This window comes from Argopecten irradians, chromosome 2 (assembly GCF_041381155.1).
Source record: "Argopecten irradians isolate NY chromosome 2, Ai_NY, whole genome shotgun sequence".
In the NCBI taxonomy this organism is placed as follows: Eukaryota; Metazoa; Mollusca; class Bivalvia; order Pectinida; family Pectinidae; genus Argopecten; species Argopecten irradians.
Window position 1 is genome coordinate 27,003,057 of NC_091135.1, and position 17,746 is coordinate 27,020,802.

Genomic DNA, 17,746 nt, shown 5'->3' on the forward strand with positions numbered 1-17,746 from the left:
AGCCTTCCTTTTGACCAATGTGTATTAGCCTTCCTTTTGACCAATGTGTATTAATTAGCCTTCCTTTTGACCAATGTGTATTAGCCTTCCTTTTGAACAATGTGTATTAGCCTTCCTTTTGACCCTTCCTTTTGACCAATGTGCATTAGCCTTCCTTTTGACCAATGTGTATTAGCCTTCCTTTTGACCAATGTGTATTAGCCTTCCTTTTGACCAATGTGTATTAGCCTTCCTTTTGACCAATGTGTATTAGCCTTCCTTTTGACCAATGTGTATTAGCCTTCCTTTTGACCAATGTGTATTAGCCTTCCTTTTGACCAATGTGTACGAGCCTTCCTTTTGACCAATGTGCATTAGCCTTCCTTTTGACCAATGTGTATTAGCCTTCCTTTTGACCAATGTGTATTAGCCTTCCTTTTGACCAATGTGTATTAGCCTTCCTTTTGACCAATGTGTATTAGCCTTCCTTTTAAAGTTAGAGTCGCGCATCAAGTCCAGTGACAGCTGCTAACGTAACCGGATAGTTACACTGTGGAATAAACGAAAGTGATGTGTATGTGCTTGCTGTAAGTCAATTAGAGTTATCGCCCATGTATATGTATAACCGTATTGAGTTAGTTAATCAAAGACGAGGATTGAATTCGGTTGAGTTTGAGCTGAATCCGCTCAGTACTTATGTCCCAGGGGCGTAGGAAGCGGGGGGGGGTCTTTTGCCCCCCCCCCCATTCTCGGTTCTAAAATTGTATATTTGAAAGAAATCCTCAAAAAGGGTCCTCAATCATGCACATTTTTCGAACTTCATTCTAAAAAAATTTCCGCTGCGCGGCGCATTTCCTAAAACGTTCAAGCACATAATGTTCAAACCTTTAATAGTAGAAATTCAATACACATGAACTACACTAAAAATGTCCATTAAGCGATTCTACGTACTACATTTGTATTTAAAAAAAAATCTCTTAAAAGATTACTTTGTTTATATGTCTTTAAGACAATTAATTCATTATTATTTTGAGTTACAATACAATGTGCCGATGGTGTGAAGCCGGTATGTTTAGATCGAGCAAGGTTGCACAATGATATGACGATACAATTATCACAATTATCATTTCTAAATGCAGGTTACTTTTAATCGAAAAATTACCGTGGTAAGAACGCTTTAAAATCATTAAAATACATCTCAGCCATTCTAAATCGTATTTTTTCCGGGGAGATCCTCCGGACCCCCCCCCCAAACACCAAAATCTCGCGCCTTCGGGCGCTTGCAAATTCATCAAAAAGCATCGTAAAACTCATCTTAGCCATTCTAAATCGTAATATTTTTTCCCGGGGGAGACCCCCGAACCCCCCAAACACCAAAATCTTGTGCTTTCGGCCGCTCGCAATATCTTCAAAATACATTGTAAAACTCATCTCAGCGTTCTGCTTTAAAATCATTAAAATACATCTCAGCCATTCTAAATCGTATTTTTTCCGGGGAGACCCCCGGACCCCCCAAACACCAAAATCTCGCGCCTTCGGGCGCTTGCAAATTCATCAAAAAGCATCGTAAAACTCATCTTAGCCATTCTAAATCGTAATATTTTTTCCCGGGGGAGACCCCCGAACCCCCCAAACACCAAAATCTTGTGCTTTCGGCCGCTCGCAATATCTTCAAAATACATTGTAAAACTCATCTCAGCCATTCTAAATCGTAATATTTTCCCGGGGTCGACCCCCAGACCCCAAAATATCGCGCCTTCTGAGATCACACCCTAATTTGGCCAATGTGCGTATTCGTTAATTTCTTTTTAGCGATCCCAGTGTCTATAAATGTGTACAAGGATTATATTTAATGATATATGAAAAAGTATATAAAGTATATATTGTTGTGTGTTGAATTAATCTCCTCCTGTAGGTGCGGCGGGGGGAGGTTTACAAACTTTTTAGGACCTTTGCCCCCTCCCCCCCCCCCCATTACGTTTCATCTTCCTACGCCACTGTGTCCGATACAGCAGTGTGATTTTCTAAACTTTTGTTTTTGTCGTGTTTTCTATAGAGACGTTTATAACGGTCCTGGTGATGCATCCTGTGACACATTTCACAGTACACGGATTGTAACACATCACTTATAGTTTCAATTGAATAATTTTTCCTCCATTCAAAATAATTCAAGTACTCATCAAAATTATTTGATAGATATTTAAGTCGTTTTGCGAGTGACTCTACGCTTTTGAAGTCTTTTGTGTCTAAATAAGAATATGGTGGATGATATAGTGATCGACTTGCACCATCCCTGATCAACCACAGGGATCTGAGAATTAGTAACATATTATATAATCATGGACCCACTAGAGTGCCCTAAGAGAATTTTTAGACGTTTTAGATATATAGATAAAATAACGATAAAAAACATACTCTACATGGTACTATATACGAGAAGGGTGGCAAGACTTAGGCTCGAAATGTCTAACCCGCCTACCTTTAACGGCTATAAAAACATATTTCTAGTATATCGTCATAAAAACGGTTACTACCGTTGGACTATGAGTATGAGATAGTCCAGGAGTTTAGAGATTATATGTGATTGGAACCCATTGAGTGTCGAGGATAATTTGAACCCTGTGACCTCGAATGAATGTCAAGGTCATTCATTGGACAAAATTAGTAGCCCAAAACAGAAACAAACATGTTAGCGGCTGTAGAAAATGTGTGTAGGCCTACGTGTATACACAGAGACCTGGCACAAATTTCTAACCGACAGTATAAAATACTTGGATTAAATTTCTCTACCGTAGAGTTCATACCCTTGACACTATAATACATGTTAGAATTTAAAAAAAAAAAAAAAAAAACAAAAAAACAAGAGGCCCACGGGCCTTAACGGTCATCTGACTATTGGCATAATACAAAATCTCAAAGAATTCAGTAGTGGCAAACAATTAAGGCAATACAAGAGGACTCTTGTATTAGAAGAATTTCAGGTTCTGATATATTTGATGAATTAGACCAAGAATGAAGGTCCCTTGACCCCAACCATTCTATACAAATCCAATATCCAGTCTCTAGGCCTCTTACTTATTTACAAGAAGTTGTTTAAAGATTTTAGCCTATTTCATCCCAGTGATCTTGAATGAAGGTCAAGGTCATTCATTTGAACAAACTTGGAAGCCCTTCAACCCAGCATGCTACAGGCCCAATATCAGGTTTCTAGACCTCTTAAGTATTCACAAAAAGTTATTTAAAGATTTTAGCCTATTTGACCCCTGTGACATTGACTGAAGGACAAGGTCATTCATTTGAACAAACTTGGTAGCCCTTCATCCCAGCATGCTACAGCTAGGCCAAATATCAGTGTTTTTGTGTTATACAAAAATTTAATAATTCATTCATTTGGATTATTTTTTAAACTTAAATGTTATCTGAAAGATGTTACACCGCCGACAAATGATAATTTTTATTTATTAAAAAATAAATAAGTAATTTTCTTCCGTAACAATAGCTACTTACTTTACACTATAATCATCATTTGAAAGTTTGAACTTCTTATTTCACTTGAATATAAAAATATTTAAAATAATTCATTGCATCTCAAAATAAATCCATAACAGTATGCCCTATATGGAATGAGTAACTGACTGAAGACAACAAAAGCAAAATATATTATTTTGCATGTATTTGTGTGTGTTTTAAAATCAGACATTTCACATACCAACTTCGCTAGCCAAGGGTATTAGTCCGATTCTCTTGTAATAGAAAGAGAATCGGACTAATACCCTTGGCTAGCGAAGTTGTTCACATACATGCATATACAAAAATGTTTACATGATTAAATATTAATTATTGTTCAAATGATAAATATTATTTAGCTCTGTCAGCAGTAGAACATCTTTAAATATTTCATGGATTGTTTCATAAGTTCTTATAGCCATGGTTTGTTCAAATGAGCTCATATTTTTTCAATTCAAATATTTTACATGAAAGCATCCGTTGCGTTCGATATGTAAAACCTTGCTTTTTGAAAAAAATTGTGAGATACAAAACCCTATAGCCAATATTAACAATTATTTACAGTATTAGATGAGGAAATGAGAATTATACAGTCCTACTTCATGGTTTTGTCATTTAGATATGAGAAATCATGAAAAAAAAATTAATTGAATATCTTTATTCTGCTCCAGTGACTATTAGTAATGACATTCTTGTTAGTTCAGTGGATATCATTGTCTTCTTGATAGTTCAGTGGATATCATTGTCTTCTTGATAGTTCAGTGGATATCATTGTCTTCTTGATAGTTCAGTGGATATCAGTCTTCTTGATAGTTCAGTGGATATCATTGTCTTCTTGATAGTTCAGTGGATATCATTGTCTTCTTGATAGTTCAGTGGATATCATTGTCTTCTTGATAGTTCAGTGAATATCGTCTTCATTTCTATAAGCCCATGTATTGCATATCTTACTATAAACTACTGTAAATCTACTTTCTTTCGCATGCGATTTACTTTCACAATTTTCACTATGAAATTAAATTCACAAAAAGTTTATCACAGCGAATTAGTATTTTCTTTGATAATAAGGTACAATATTTCAATTTAGTTTTTTAATCTGTGAAATTCAATCTTGGTGAACTTGAATTGAAACTGAACTCGTGAAAGTAAGTGGCCATGGGGGAAAGCCAGTTACAGTTTGTAATACATTAGAACTTATAATTACTGGGATATCACTATCTCAATAAGGCAGCTAGTGTACAGGTGTAGATGTACTACTTCTCACTTGGCTCCATAAAAATTAATCTCTTTCTTTTCTTCAACTCAACTAGTGATGGATGATGAAGATTTTTCAGTATGTCTCTAGTATAAACTGTAAAACAGGCATTTCCAACTTCACCAGCTTTTAACTGTGCTTCGTAAATACTTAATTTTGCTTCTGCCTGATAAAAAAAATCTGCCTTCATTGTTTTCATCTCTTCCATGACACCATCACACAGGTACTTATAATTGACAACCAGCCATGACACTAAAACTGCAACCAAGTTAATATTGTTATTTGGAGAGGCAATCATACCATGTAGCGGTATAATTGTACTTTCAAGGAGAACATCATAGATGGAATCATACAAATACACAACAATATCTTTACTTGTAACTCCTATACATGGACAGAGAAAGTTATCATTTTCTGGATGCCTGTGTTTTTGTAGAAAAGAAAATACAATGTTTTGGGCGATGATTTGAGGATTTCCTATCAAAGAGCTGCTCTTGAGTTTAATATTGACAGGAGATTTCTCGGTGGAACTGCTTTTGGCTTCGACATCCGGAGAAGCTACAACAACTTCATTGTTCACCATGACATCAACGTTACCATGCCAAACCTTCCAGTTTCCTGTAAAACACCAATTTTTATCTTTATCAACTTATTTTCTCTATAACAGTAAATACCAAGTTATTACAACAGGTGATATATAAGTTTTAGTACATGCATGGTTTGAAACAATTTTTTTTTCAAAATCATTTGATATACGTACTATTGATATAAGAATTACTATTTATTTCATTGAAGTTTACTTAAGTTGTTCTCTTCACATTATCAAACAGCGTAAATATCGTTACAAATCACAAGCTATGTTGTTCAAATATGGAGTCTGATCAACCTGGCTGAACTGTGCTCAAGTTTTCATAATACTAAACGGTTGCCAGATTGATGATCAGATGATACAATCTACTATCAACGCCCCACCCCCACCTATTTCCTTAGGCCACACCAATTTGAAACCTAGTTCTTCGGGATTTCCCGCTTCTAAAATGGAAAAGTTAGAAAAAAAAAAAAAAAAAAAAAAAATACCACCCGTATTTCAGATGCTCGGAAATCCGAAGAACGAAAGTCCAATTTTTTCCTTTCCCGTTTCTGGTTTGTGCTTTAGACACGCTGAAATCCTTATCATTTGAGCGCTTAAACCGGTAAGAAAACAAATGTAAAAAGGGGACCAGATTAAGAAAAAATGAATGAAAAAATGGCGGGTGTTTATGTTGCAACTGTGAGAACTTTTGGCAGAGATGTTGTTGTTCTCTGTACCGTAAGACGTTTAAACATTTGTTCGATTCTATAAACGCTTATGACGAAAATGTGATCGATGTGGTAGACATAAAATTACATGCTTCATAGATAACCCTTAATGCTTAAAATTACGAACCTATAATATTTTTTTCTGAATATTGGCATCAAATTCATTTTTTTTTTTTTTTTTTTTTAACTTTTACTTCATATCATGCCAACAACAGCAAAACTTCATATCATGACAACAACAGCAAAACATGGAATAAATCTCCTTCCAACTTTAGAATGTTTTTGTATTGGTTTGTTATCAAAGATGAAAGCAGGTTCACAGAAACTAATATACTGGGTAAGAATTAATGCAAAATTGAAATTTATATGTCAGGTGATATTGAATGCTATAGTTTTGCATGACTAGTCAAGATTATATCTATACTGTGATTTTAAATATCTAATATATTTACATTTGACTTTGTGTGACTCTAAAACAATCCAATTATTACATTTACATACTTGAAAATTCTTTTTTTAAATGTAAATTTACATGAAAAAAAAAGCATTTTCATATATGCAAATGCTAACCTTTTGTTCTATTATGTGTTGCCAAATTTTATAGGTTCTTTATGTTGTAGATCAACAATATTTATGATTCTCCTATAGTGTTTTTAGTAAAGTTCCACCTGGACGAGAAATAAAAACACTGTTGATTTATAGTATAAAATTATTTGAATTTGATAATTAATGAAAAAAAATTCAATGCCAAAGCATAGCAGTCAGGTATTATTGTTGTTAATAAATGTTGAATTTATCATTATATTGGTTTTTACCTTATTCTCTTTAAATCTTTGCACATGAACATTGTTCAGACAATAATTAGTCTTTCAGACAAGTCAATAACACAGAGGCCAAAGATGTTATTTATATCTTTTCTTTTGACTCTCAAAACATAAAATGCTACAACCTGCATGTAAATAAAACACAAATATAATGGATTTAGCCTTGTGCTAATATGTGTGTACATCTTATTCTCATTTTTTAATACCGCTCGCCCCATTTTTTGGGGAAAAAGAAAATTAAAAAAAAAAAAAAAAAAAAAACACCCTCTTGCTCCACTTCCCCCCCCCCCAAATCCCGAAGAACTATTTTTCAAATTGGTGTGGCCTTAGGTTATTCAAAGATTTTTTATTTTATCTGTTGCAAACTAAGTATCTCACTCGCACAGATTGCTATCCCCAGTTATGTACCTGATTTACCTGATCTTTTGTCTATAGATAAGCCATTGATTTCCAGACCATGTTTATTTTAGACTTCTATCGCACATAGATTGCAAAGCTAGTATGTTATACATGTACATGAGTATTGTTAGGGCTTTTCATGTCTGGGTGCCTGTCGTACATATCGTTGACAGATTGGTCCCAAAATGTAATATGTAGCACTTAAGCCCATGGGGATCCTTCAAAAACATATGAAACTTGAGATAAGCAAATCCCTTCAGTACTTTTTGAAAAATAGCAGTAACAAACTTTAACTATCAAAAATCCAAGATGGCTGCCTGTCAGCCATCTTGTTGTTCAATCAGTCCCAAAATGTAATTTATATAACAAGGGTCACTCATAGGGGAACATATGTCTTAAATTTGAGACAAATCCTTTCAGTGCTTTTTGAGAAATAGCAGTTATAAGAATTGTTAACAGAGGAATGAACCAGGGACAAGATTGTGATTGGAACAGCTAGCCTATCATCTGATGATAGTAGGTTTTCCCTTTTATAACCCTATCCCTATGTGATTGTCCCTTGGAATTGGATACGCCTCATTCAAATGCCTGTCCTCCCCCATTAATAATTTCACACCATTTACAGGATTTTATGCCAATTGAAAAAAAAAATCATTTCTAACAATAAATAATAGCAATTAATAATTCACCTCCTCTTCTTGATGTCAGAACCTGAGAGACCATGAAAATAAAATTCACGATATTTGTAAAAGTCCTTAATACTGCATGTCCTTCTATCTGAGAATAAAAATAGGAAAAAAGAAAGATCATGATTTTTGTTTTGATATTTTGACCTTGCCCAATTTCAGGTCCCTTGTCTAATAAGGGGGACTGGCCATGTAATTCACAATTTGATTGACCTTTGGCCATGGAATTTCCGCACAATTTCAATAAAATTTTGTTCTTTTGGAGAAAAAGTTCAAAAAGTAAACTGGTTATGTACTGACAATGGATGAAGCACAACAACAAACAAAATTGTAAAGTGTCAGTAGGATGGTCAAAACATATACCTATACTTGTATCTCCAAAATCTCCAGACAATTCACAATCAGTTTTTTCACAAGGGCAGACAGGTTTGTTGGTCTTTATGTTTCTTTCTCCTCTGCTATTTCCTTTGCAATGCTTATCAATGGTAAACAATGTTGATGTAGACAACTTGCCAAACAGATGATTTGTAATCACTGCGGTCAGTTCTGTTTCCATGTATGTTTCCATGTTTTTCATGGCTTCAGCATCTGAAAATGATGAAAAAAAATGAATGAATATTACCTTGAAATGTTTCATAAAATTATGAAAAATAAGAACGAATATAACCGAGAAATGTTTCATACTAGGTAAAATGCTTTGATAAACCTCAATTACAATGAATTACTTCAATAAATGTTAAATTGATTTGACAGCAGCTCTTTGAAATTAATTATCATAATTTAATACAAAAAAACCCTCATCGTCAGATTTTAGGGATCACATGTGAGGTAGCTGTCTGCACTTCATTGCTTGTAGAGTTGTGGGTTTAAATCCAAGTTTCCAACTACAGTTTTAATAATTTTACACCAACTTTTGTCCTAGCTGTTACACATTAACATTGCTATTCTTACAATATACCAAAATCTGAAACAGTAATTTTGATAAAGATACCATTATGTAGCAGAATCAAAAGTATGTGTGTATGAGTCCTGGCCAAGATAGATGTGTAATCCCAAAGTAAATGTATATTTCAAGGGTAGACAGTGTGCCCAATATAACGAAAATAGCACAGGTATACCTCACCCCATAAGTCAGTCTTTTTTGTCTGGGCAAGTGATTGGCTTTTAGGAACACTGTATTGCACGTGTACATGTAGGCTATAAAAAGATTGTTCATACTTACGCACGTGGCAAATCAAAGCGACAAGTTTTGAGTGCGGTGTTTGTTATTACATTACAGGGTCTGTTGGGTGACTGAGTGAACAGTCAATAATTGCAAAGGTGTCTTTAATAAATGACTAATAGAATCTTACATGGGTCTGTGAAATGGACAGGGATATCTCAACCCGAGTGAAAGATTTTGGCTGGTCAACCCGAGGCTTGCCAAGGGTTGACGGCCAAAATCTTTCACGAGGGTCCACTTCACAGACCCATGTTCGATTCTTTTTCTCCCATACTCAGTAGGAAAAATGATGAAATTTCACTTGGTTTCCAGCTTTTTTTATCGCGCCATTATCGCAGGAATGTTGTTATGCGTCAAAATTGATGACGTCATCTACAATGCGCGGCACAGTTACGCCGCATGTATAATGACGTCACGTTGTTGTCTAGCGCATGTAAGCTGTGTTACACCCCTCTGTGTAAGATAGAGTTATCTTTTCCCTAGCAACCACGGGATATCCCTGTGAAGTATGGGAGAAATATCAGTCTGTCAATATGTGTCGTTATTCTAGCTTAATTATGAATACAGAGAGACAGAACCTTAGGGACAGGCAGAGTCTGGGTTACACAATGTCAACATTTACATATAGTATTAAACCACATATCGAACGGATATCATTCCTACTATAATTATATAATTAGGTGACCTTCTGCCTTTCGGTTCTGGAGAAGAAGTTGTTTGAATGAAACTTTAACACATTGCATGGCAGACGTACTATGGAACGAGCATATAATGCCTATACATTTTTTCAGATGACCTAAAAAGAAGGCATAAACCAAAGAAAACAAGAGGCCCAGACCTGTATAAACCAAAGGAAAATAAAAAGCAAAAAATTTATACAAGTGAACGTAGCCATCCATGCAGAACTCACGGTATATTTACCAATTTAAAAACCCAAGTTCTACAGAATGCCAAATTTGGGTTAAAAAGAATCTAAGACAATGGTAGGTACCTCTATTTCCCCATGGATTTCCCCGGGGGGTCACACACCAGGACAAAGTTAACCAACCATGAACTCTAGGACAAGGCTATAGGATTTACCTAATTCTTATCCTAACTAGGTCCGGGGGGTCACGAGCAAAAGATAAACAAGGATCCCCTTTCAAGGAGATAGGACCAAGTGAGCGAATTAAAGGATTTACCTAAATTACCCTTAAAGCGGCCCCGCCCCTCCTGTCCCCGGGGGGTCCAGAGGCCTACAAAGTTCTGTTCCCCTTCCCACCAAGGATGTTTCTTGGCCAAAAAAACTGGGGGGTTCAGAGCCTAATTTATACAATGTTCGTATTCCCCTACCCTCCAACGGCCAAATATAGTTTCAACAGAAAACGATTTATATATCCATGTAGTAGCTGATTTATAGGTATATACCTACAATTTCCCCTCGTGTTTCAATACTCCCCTATCATCCCCCCCCCTAATAGCAATTCTGAGAAATGCAAGAACCCTCTAGGACAAGTAGCGTATTGTTCCATGCAGAACACTAGGACAAAGGTAGCGATTTATAGGATGTACCTCTATTATTCCCTAATGGGGTGCCCCGCCCCTGCCTGTCCCCGGCGGGGGTCACTATTTCCCCTATGGGCCACCTCCCCAACTTTCCCCAGGGGGTCCCGAGCCAATTTTTTTATACAAGTTCTGTTCCCCTCCCCCCAGGGGGTGGGATGTTTCAGGCCAAATTTAGCACTCTTAGGAAAACGTACAAGTAGCTATATAAGAATCAGAGCAAAAATTTATACAAGTTCTGTTCCCCTCCCCCAAGGATGTTTCTGGCCAAATTTAGTTTCAATCCATGCAGAACTCTAGGACAAGTAGCGATTTATAGGATTTACCTCAATTTCCCCTATTGGGCCCCGCCCCCTCCTGTCCCCGGGGGGTCAGAGCAAAAATTTATACAAGTTCTGTTCCCCTCCCCCCAAGGATGTTTCTGGCCAAATTTGGTTAAAATCCATGCAGAACTCTATGACTAGTAGCGATTTAAAGGAAAATGTTGACGGACAGACGGACGACGGACGGACGGACGGACGACGGACGACGGACGACGGACGCACAATAGCCGCGCCATGACATAAGCTCACCGGCCCTTCGGGCCAGGTGAGCTAATAAAAAGATTTTTATAATGTTTGTATGTATGGAAGTTATAACCCGCTAATTCTGAACTTACTGGTCTGTTGATCTACCTACTAATATAAAGGGAAATTCTCCTTAGTGCGAAGCTAGAAGGTGAACATACACGGTGTACAATTAAAACCATACAGAATGAAAAAAATTATACATGTGTACCATGGATGTACACACCAGACAAAGCATGATGCTATAGGTAATTCTTATCCTCTGGCTCAGATGACTTAAAAACACACAACGATATAATTGTATCGTGATACTTTCTGTCGCAAAAGATAATGAAGGTACCTGTATCCATTTGCCGATAAGAAACGAGAAATCTCTCCTGCTTGTTTTCCGGTGTTGTCCGATGAAGTATGAACTCGATCAACATTGACAACCCTTTTCTGAAAATGGATCCAAACGAATACTGAGTAGTATACCTTTCTGTACAACAGTAAGCTTTAGAAAATGGAAAACCTTCATGGCCATCGGCAGCGTTTGAATTGATAATCTTTAAGGGAACTAACGCTATATAACCCATCCAGTTTTTCTCGTCCATAAGACTGTCTAACGCGATGTTGAGTGCGTTGACAAGTGAATTTGGAAACTCCAAAAAGATTCTATCATTATCGTTGTCACAACTGGCAACTCTGGTTTTGACATTTGAAGGTCCATCCATACGTGTTTTCTTGTAAACATTGATATTGTTGGAGTCCTCACACCTTCGTTTGGATGACATGATCTACGCGCCCTTACCCCTAGCTATTGCACTGTAAATAAGAAACACGTTATAAGAACCTTGATTTTATTGGTGGAAATCACGTACAACTTTTGCTTCGCTTACGCTCATTGGTCAGATAAAAATAGAAATCGAAACTACAATATATTATTGTGAAAGTTGTGATATTTGTATGTTGACTGTGTCCATGGTGGAGATAAATGTATCTTTATGCTAGTGATATTATGTTAAATACTTTGAATGCATATGAATGCTTATTTACATGTATTGTGTGGATATTCACCGGAAAGAACATCTAACGTTATCTATGTTTATTCTACTTTCACTTTCAAGTTATATCCTGTGTTTCTATTGGCTGTTTCTAAACTGTACTGTCGTTGGGCGGGAAATTATAAAGAAGCCTTTCTGCATGTAGCCTTGTAGATGCCAGATGGATTTTGCTGTGATGCGCTTCATTACACCATTTGTACATACAGTGTATGGTTATATAATAACGGACAGCTAAAAACGTTATACGGGTGTACAAATGCAGGTATCATTTTTCGCGCAATTAGAAAAATAGTCGGTATTTTTAATGCAAAAAAAGGAGAGTCAAACTAATCACTATACACATATTATCCAGTGAACTCTCCTTATCCTACAGTCATACCTAGCTGACAACGAAAACGATACTTCAAAGATACAATGCATATACATGTACATGCTTTTCTTTCATACCTACGTGTGCAGGGGCGGATTCAGGTTTTGAGGTTAGAGGGGGCGTGTGACCAAGCAAATCAGGCGTGTGACCAAGCAAATCAGGCGAGGGGTCTGGGGGCCGCCTAGGCCCCCAGAAGCTCTAGAATAAATGGTGCAAAATCCTGCATTCTGAGGATTTCATGAACACATTTTCCAGAAAATAATTGAAGCCATTTAATGATGTTTATTTATGGTTTTCGTGTCAAGTGTCATATTTTTTATTTGAAGTTTTGATTTAATTTTTTACTTACAGAATTGCAATATCAAAATCTTAATATTTATATGGACATAAAGCGAAGAAGGGTGGGGGTCTGGGGGCCGCCTAGGCCCCCAGAAGCCCTCGAATAAATGCTAATAAATCCTGCTTTCTGAGGACTTCATGTACACTTTTTCCAAAAAATAATTGAAGCCATGTAAAAATGTTCGTTTATTATTTTTGACGTCTAATGTCATATTTTGAATATAAAGTTACAGAATTGCACTGCCTAAAATCTAAATATTTATAGAGGCACGAAGCAAAGAAAAGGATGGGGGTCTGGGGGCCGCCTAGAACGAATATACGTACCCGGCCTACTATGCATTTACATATTATTTTTGTCCAAAACAAACATAAATACCATGCTTACTATCTAACGTACCGCTCACAAAACGTCAAAATCACATTTTGTGAACTTGCCGTATAAATTCCCTTCTGAAAGACCTTCATATGTATAATGTAAACAAATAATGCCTCGATGAGAATTTGATATTTTATGTGGTTCGTTTTTATTGCCTAGTAGGTAAGCTATATCAAACAAGTACGATAAAATGTAAAACAAACGTTTTATAATGGTTTACATAATCATCACTTTGCTCCATTTGCAGTAATAAGGAACAATTGTAGCTCTAAAGAAGACACCATTTTCAGTCTAAAATACTTTTGAGCTACAATATTGCAGCTAGGGGTCGCCTATTGAAGGTTTATATAGGACAAATAAAAATGTATGTGAACTTTTTTAACACGATATAAGCTTTTACTTTTATACATTATCTGTCAGATTAGATAATTTATTTTCACTAACATACACAATCTTCATAATTCGTGTATTGGACAATGACAGAAAAGAAGGCTAGCTGTCTGTCTATGGCCAGACGCTGCCTGGAATTATTACTATCATCCTGTTTTCTAATAGCCTAATAGGGAGCCTTTTGTCATATGCATTAATTTTTTAACATCGTTTGTCCCATCTTATAACATTATCGGTAAGATATGTTTTTGTTGAAACAAAAAAGGAAGGCATCTGGCCATGGTGTGCACCCAGACCCCTAGAAGCTCTCATTTTCTGTCGCATTTGGTTCTCCATTTGGTTTGATTTTCCACTTTTTTCTTTACACACATTTTCTTAGGACAAATAAAAAGCTTCTAGAAGCATTCGACGTCAGTAGTAATCTTGTAACTGGCGTTTTGAAAGTACGCACACATTTGTGAATTGATAGTCGGATTTAATACAGGACTTTAATGCTGAATCAAAAATGTGTAATATGTCATTTACAACCTGGAGAACGAAGGGCATGGCATATAGTCAACCAGCGAAGACTCATGGCCAGCTACAATTCCTTATACCCACCCCCTCCCCCTTTTCTTTTATTTGCTAAGGATATCGAGATATAACCTGTCAATATTGAATATTAATGACAATAAATTATCTAATATATTGGGATTTTATCGTTTTTTTTAGGAAAAAGTAAATACTTGAAGGGATTTACATTGTACCTTTTAAGCGATGGAGATAAAATCTTATGTTCATGCATGTATGTACCACAAAGTCGAATACATTTAGATTTTAAAATGATAACATCAAACGGTAAAGGTAGGAAATGGAGCTTTCTGTCTAATTCTCACTCTTTATCTAATTCCTTATTTTTTCCCCTTTTCCTTTCTCCCTCTATTTTTTCTTTCTTCCTTCTTTTCCTTCCCTCCCCTCTTTCTTTTTCCCTTCTTTTTCCCTTTTCTCTTTTTTTCTCTCTCCTATTTTAGGGGGGCGTACGCCGGGTCCGCCCCCCTTGGATCCGCGCCTGGTGTGTGATGCTGGCTGGTCTAGGACATTACATTGTACACTGTACACTCATGCCGCCTGAGGCTGTATTACATGGCTACCCATGCAATAAAGCCTTGTGACATCACGGCGTCAACAAAATTTCTAAAATTTTTGTAGAAAATATCAGGCAATTTTTTATGTATGAAAAATTGACTTTCAGCCGTGGATTTCTCGAATTTATTTCAAAATGGCGGGATATTACAGTCGTAAAATTGCAATAAAACGTCGAGGTATGAAAGAAAAACGCTCTTTCATAAGTGGGTATGAAGGATAGGGATATTCAACCCTCGGGATCACAAAATGTTGCAAAACCTTCGGCAAGCCTCGGGTTTTACTACATTTTGTGACCCTCGGGCAGAATATCCCTATCCTTCATATCCACATATGGAAGAGTCTTATAATATAGACATACCTTATGGCATACCTTATGGTTGCCGACGACATCATTTTAGCGCACCTCACACAACATGACACAACATTTCTACGGTAATTTACATAAAGATATTATTTTATTCATTCGGTATTATTTATAGAAATAGATTACTTCTGATCCAAATAAGATAGGGAAAATAGCCGGTGATACGAGACTTGTATTAATAACAAATTTTTATTTTATCGTTTTTCGACAATTTTTAATAAAATGACAAACAGCTTAAAAAATAGTATGATATGTTTTTATTTTGAATGCCACATGATATCTATACTAATCTTGTAGAAAGTGTTGGCTGAATGGTTGCCGCAGTAACAGAATGCTAACAATTAAAATAAAGAGTAATAAAGTTGCAGGCGTATCAAGCCTTGCATGTCTGAAAATAAGACAAATTGACCAAGATGCGTAGTAAAGTTATATGTGCCATTTTAAAAAACTGCCATTTTTCTCCATTTATGTATTGAAAAGTTTTGATGAACTATTTTGTGAAAATCATTCAAAAGCACAGACAAAAATACATGATGCCTTTCTCCTTTCATTTATTTAGTTGACAGACGATGCCATTCATTGAATATGACATAATTTATTACCATTTCCCAGCGCATATGGGCCTAGGATGTAATCATTTAAATCACGTAATATTAAGATCCGAATGCTGTGCTTAACATCAATCTCAATCTTTCAAATTATTGTAAAACGAAAGTTCTCTGCAAAATTAATTTTAATTTCAACAAATTTTATTGCAAAAAAGGCAAAATGATTTGTTATCAGGCAAAAGCTAATTTAGCCTTCTCCAAACGGCATGGTTCAATTTTTCAACAAATAAGATTAACAGTTAAGCTTAACGTTTTATTATATACATGATATTAGATACTGTCCGATTTACCACTATTCGCATTGACGAATACATTGTCACGCGACGTTCAATATATAGCATATCGACTCGCATACTCGGTGCTCCAGAGGTTACTATATCCGACGTTATATCCACCCCCTGGACTTTGTCATAGTAAAACTGGAGACAACAGAATAGAACATGTACATTGCAATTTATAATTTGTCGAATATTGCTCTCTCTGTTTCAAAAGAAGTCTCAGCAGTCCTGTGATTGGTCGTTTTCTCTCTCCTGAACTTCCTTTAGTTTTACTACGACATAGTCCAAGAGGGGATATAACGCCAGTGATGGTAACCCTGGAGCATCGAGGATGATCGACTCGGTGTTTCCATTTTAAGAAATGCCAAGTCAATATTACTTTGTGAATTTCATTACGTAAACGTTGAGTTCTTCAGTGTACCGTCTTATGACCAACGCTTTTCTTGTTACTAATTTCCGCAATATAGAATGGTTTTGACATTTGCCAAAGAAAATACATATCCAATATAAATATTAAAGACTTTGCCTGGTTATTATTTCAAATTCTACATGTACCAAGGTGGTATAACACCATATGAACTGAAAAAGATCCATGATTAATATATAAGTGTATCTCCCAACCCATAAACATATTCTTAGTAGAGACAATTTTAACAAATCTATTTAAATGTGATAACTAATATGATATACATGTACATTTTGATAAACATAAATTTGTTTCTTCATCACAATCCTGACAATAATGTATCCAGGTATTAAGTTCTTTATAATGTGTATTATGGGAGGTACATCTGTGCAATCCCGTTGTAACCAAATTGGCTTCTCAGTGAACCAAGGATTTATAAGTGAGACTTATAAATCCTTAAAATGAACAGGCTTTAGCAGATGTTTAGATTGCTCAGAGCAGCTATCCAATAAAACATCTGCAGATTCTAAATCAGTTAATTATGTTTTATATATGTTTCAAAGAGTTTTAAGTAAAATATTAAGATATTAATGGCTTTAGAATATTTATTCTTTTAAAGACTTTCTGGTATACGTCATTAACATGTATAATCAAAATAAGAATGTCCCTAGGGGACCCCAGCATTAAACAGATTTATAAGTAGAGGAAATGCCTTCAGTTAAAACATCTTGCTTTCTGTCCGAATGACAAATTTTAAAACCATCCTAATAATTTACTTTTAATGTCATAGGATTCTAATTTATATAATAATCCATCGTGCCACACTCTATCAAAGACTTTACTATGTCACAGAAAACTGACCGATTTTACCCCACTATCAAAGGATTCATGAACATTATTGTATATGTAACTCTCTAGAAAACTCCAAAGTTCTTTGCAGTGCTTTCCAGGCTGAACAAAGTATGGAGCATCACCAAAGACATTAATACCTTGAAAACTTCACCTGTGCCATCTATGGTCACGTGAAAGTCCACAATGTTGATGAATTGCGATACATACAAATGTACGAATGAAGGAGCTATGCGCCTTGGAGAACCAACTCCACCAATCGAAAAATGTGAATCTGGGGTCTCTTCCACCATGACACAGAAGTCTGGAACATCCTTCA

The 17,746-nt window shown here is 35.9% G+C and overlaps 1 protein-coding gene across 1 annotated transcript; it reads right to left on the reverse strand.

The window, feature by feature from the left end:
- Window positions 1–4,129: 4,129 nt before the first annotated feature.
- Window positions 4,130–12,102, reverse strand: LOC138316556 (uncharacterized). The gene is made up of 3 exons (XM_069258237.1): window positions 11,620–12,102; window positions 8,313–8,537; window positions 4,130–5,359 (listed from the first exon to the last, which is right to left on the reverse strand). Exons 1-3 carry the CDS (start codon window positions 12,050–12,052, stop codon window positions 4,740–4,742), a joined length of 1,278 nt encoding a protein of 425 aa, XP_069114338.1. The 5' UTR covers window positions 12,053–12,102; the 3' UTR covers window positions 4,130–4,739.
- Between the last annotated feature and the right edge of the window lie 5,644 nt (window positions 12,103–17,746).

Excerpts from the sequence above, each read along its gene's own strand:
- LOC138316556 (XM_069258237.1), bottom strand. The coding sequence starts at position 12,052 with ATGTCATCCAAACGAAGGTGTGAGGACTCCAACAATATCAATGTTTAC. Across the intron at positions 8,538-11,619 it reads TTATCGGCAAATGGATACAG|ATGCTGAAGCCATGAAAAAC; the intron begins GTACCTTCATTA and ends CATCATTTTCAG. Across the intron at positions 5,360-8,312 it reads TTTTGGAGATACAAGTATAG|GAAACTGGAAGGTTTGGCAT; the intron begins GTATATGTTTTG and ends GGTGTTTTACAG.